General features: G+C 47.5%; 1 protein-coding gene across 1 annotated transcript in view; it reads right to left on the bottom strand.

Moving 5' to 3' along the window:
* Nucleotides 1–920: 920 nt before the first annotated feature.
* Nucleotides 921–1,142, bottom strand: part of T265_02413 (hypothetical protein) — a gene marked incomplete at both ends in the record, with an annotated part of 5,603 nt that continues 5,381 nt past the window's right edge. Inside the window, one exon of the mRNA XM_009166646.1 lies at nt 921–1,099. Coding sequence (XP_009164910.1) covers nt 921–1,099 — 179 coding nt within the window. The remainder of the gene's footprint in view (nt 1,100–1,142) is intronic.

Below are 1,142 nucleotides of genomic sequence, written 5' to 3' on the forward strand. Positions count from 1 at the left end.
TTCACAAAGTCAATGACAGCTTTCAGATCAAGGAATTTTTAGTTGCTCAAAGCAGCTTTAGGATATGCCAAAGCATGAAGATATGATCGATGCACCCTCTTGCAGGACGGAACGCAGCTTCGTTTTTACGTATCTGTTTCTCCCTATGTTCAGTCAACCTTCGAAAGATAAGACCAGAGAGCACCTTTGACGTCATTGGTATCAGGCATATGCCACAGCGGTTTGCACACAGCGTCCGCGTAATTTTTGTAGGTATGAATAGCTGCTGATATCCATCATCCTTCAGGAACCTGCTCTTCGTTCCATATAGCAGCAATTCGCTTTATCAGATGGGTCTCTTTTGTATAGGACTGGATACAGACCGTACACTCTTTATGCCTTCTCACTTCTCAGTGGCCGCTGCTCTCCTAGGATCAGTTGATTGTATCATTTGGTGTGGGGCACGGCTGTTTCCCGTAGCAAAAGCCTTCTCCGTCTCCCGAGCTTTTGATGTCCACCAGAGTTCCCAGTATTTCTTTATGCACTTCACTAGTTGGCGTTTGAGAGATTTGCGTGCGCCGTCGATACATGCTGGTATTAGTTTCCTAGCATCCGTCATGGACAGCGATCTCGACGTCATCCAGTGGTCTTGTGGCCGAATCAGAGAAGTCGGAGAGACGGCACATCTTGCCACGCTTTATCCACATGCTTACTGATAGTACAATATTGGTTTACTTTGGAAAGTTGTTGGGCTAGCTCAGATCGATGCTGTTGAGCTAGGGTAGTTCTTCGAAGACAGCGGATTAGCATGAGCCTTGCCGACTTTTGTGGACCTGTGGGAAAACGGACTGTCAGGCGTGCACGCATCATGGCGTGATCGGAATCGAGCTGTGTCCCAGAGGGAATGGCTGATCGCCAAGAGATCCAAATCTGTCCACGGTTCATTTGCAGTTGGTGGTTATGTGATGTGAACGTTTAGGCAAAAAATTCGTTTGGGCCAGAAACAGTTGATGAATCGCACACAATTGAGGGAGTCGCTGTCCGTTATCAGTGCGATAAGCCTTGACTCCGAATCGACCGCCAACGTGTGATTCCAAGGAGCTCAGAGCATTCAAATCGCCTGCATAGATCCTTATGTCAGGGCTTTTTGCCTGACAAATGAG

This window comes from Opisthorchis viverrini, assembly GCF_000715545.1.
Source record: "Opisthorchis viverrini unplaced genomic scaffold opera_v5_29, whole genome shotgun sequence".
Classification (NCBI taxonomy): Eukaryota; Metazoa; Platyhelminthes; class Trematoda; order Opisthorchiida; family Opisthorchiidae; genus Opisthorchis; species Opisthorchis viverrini.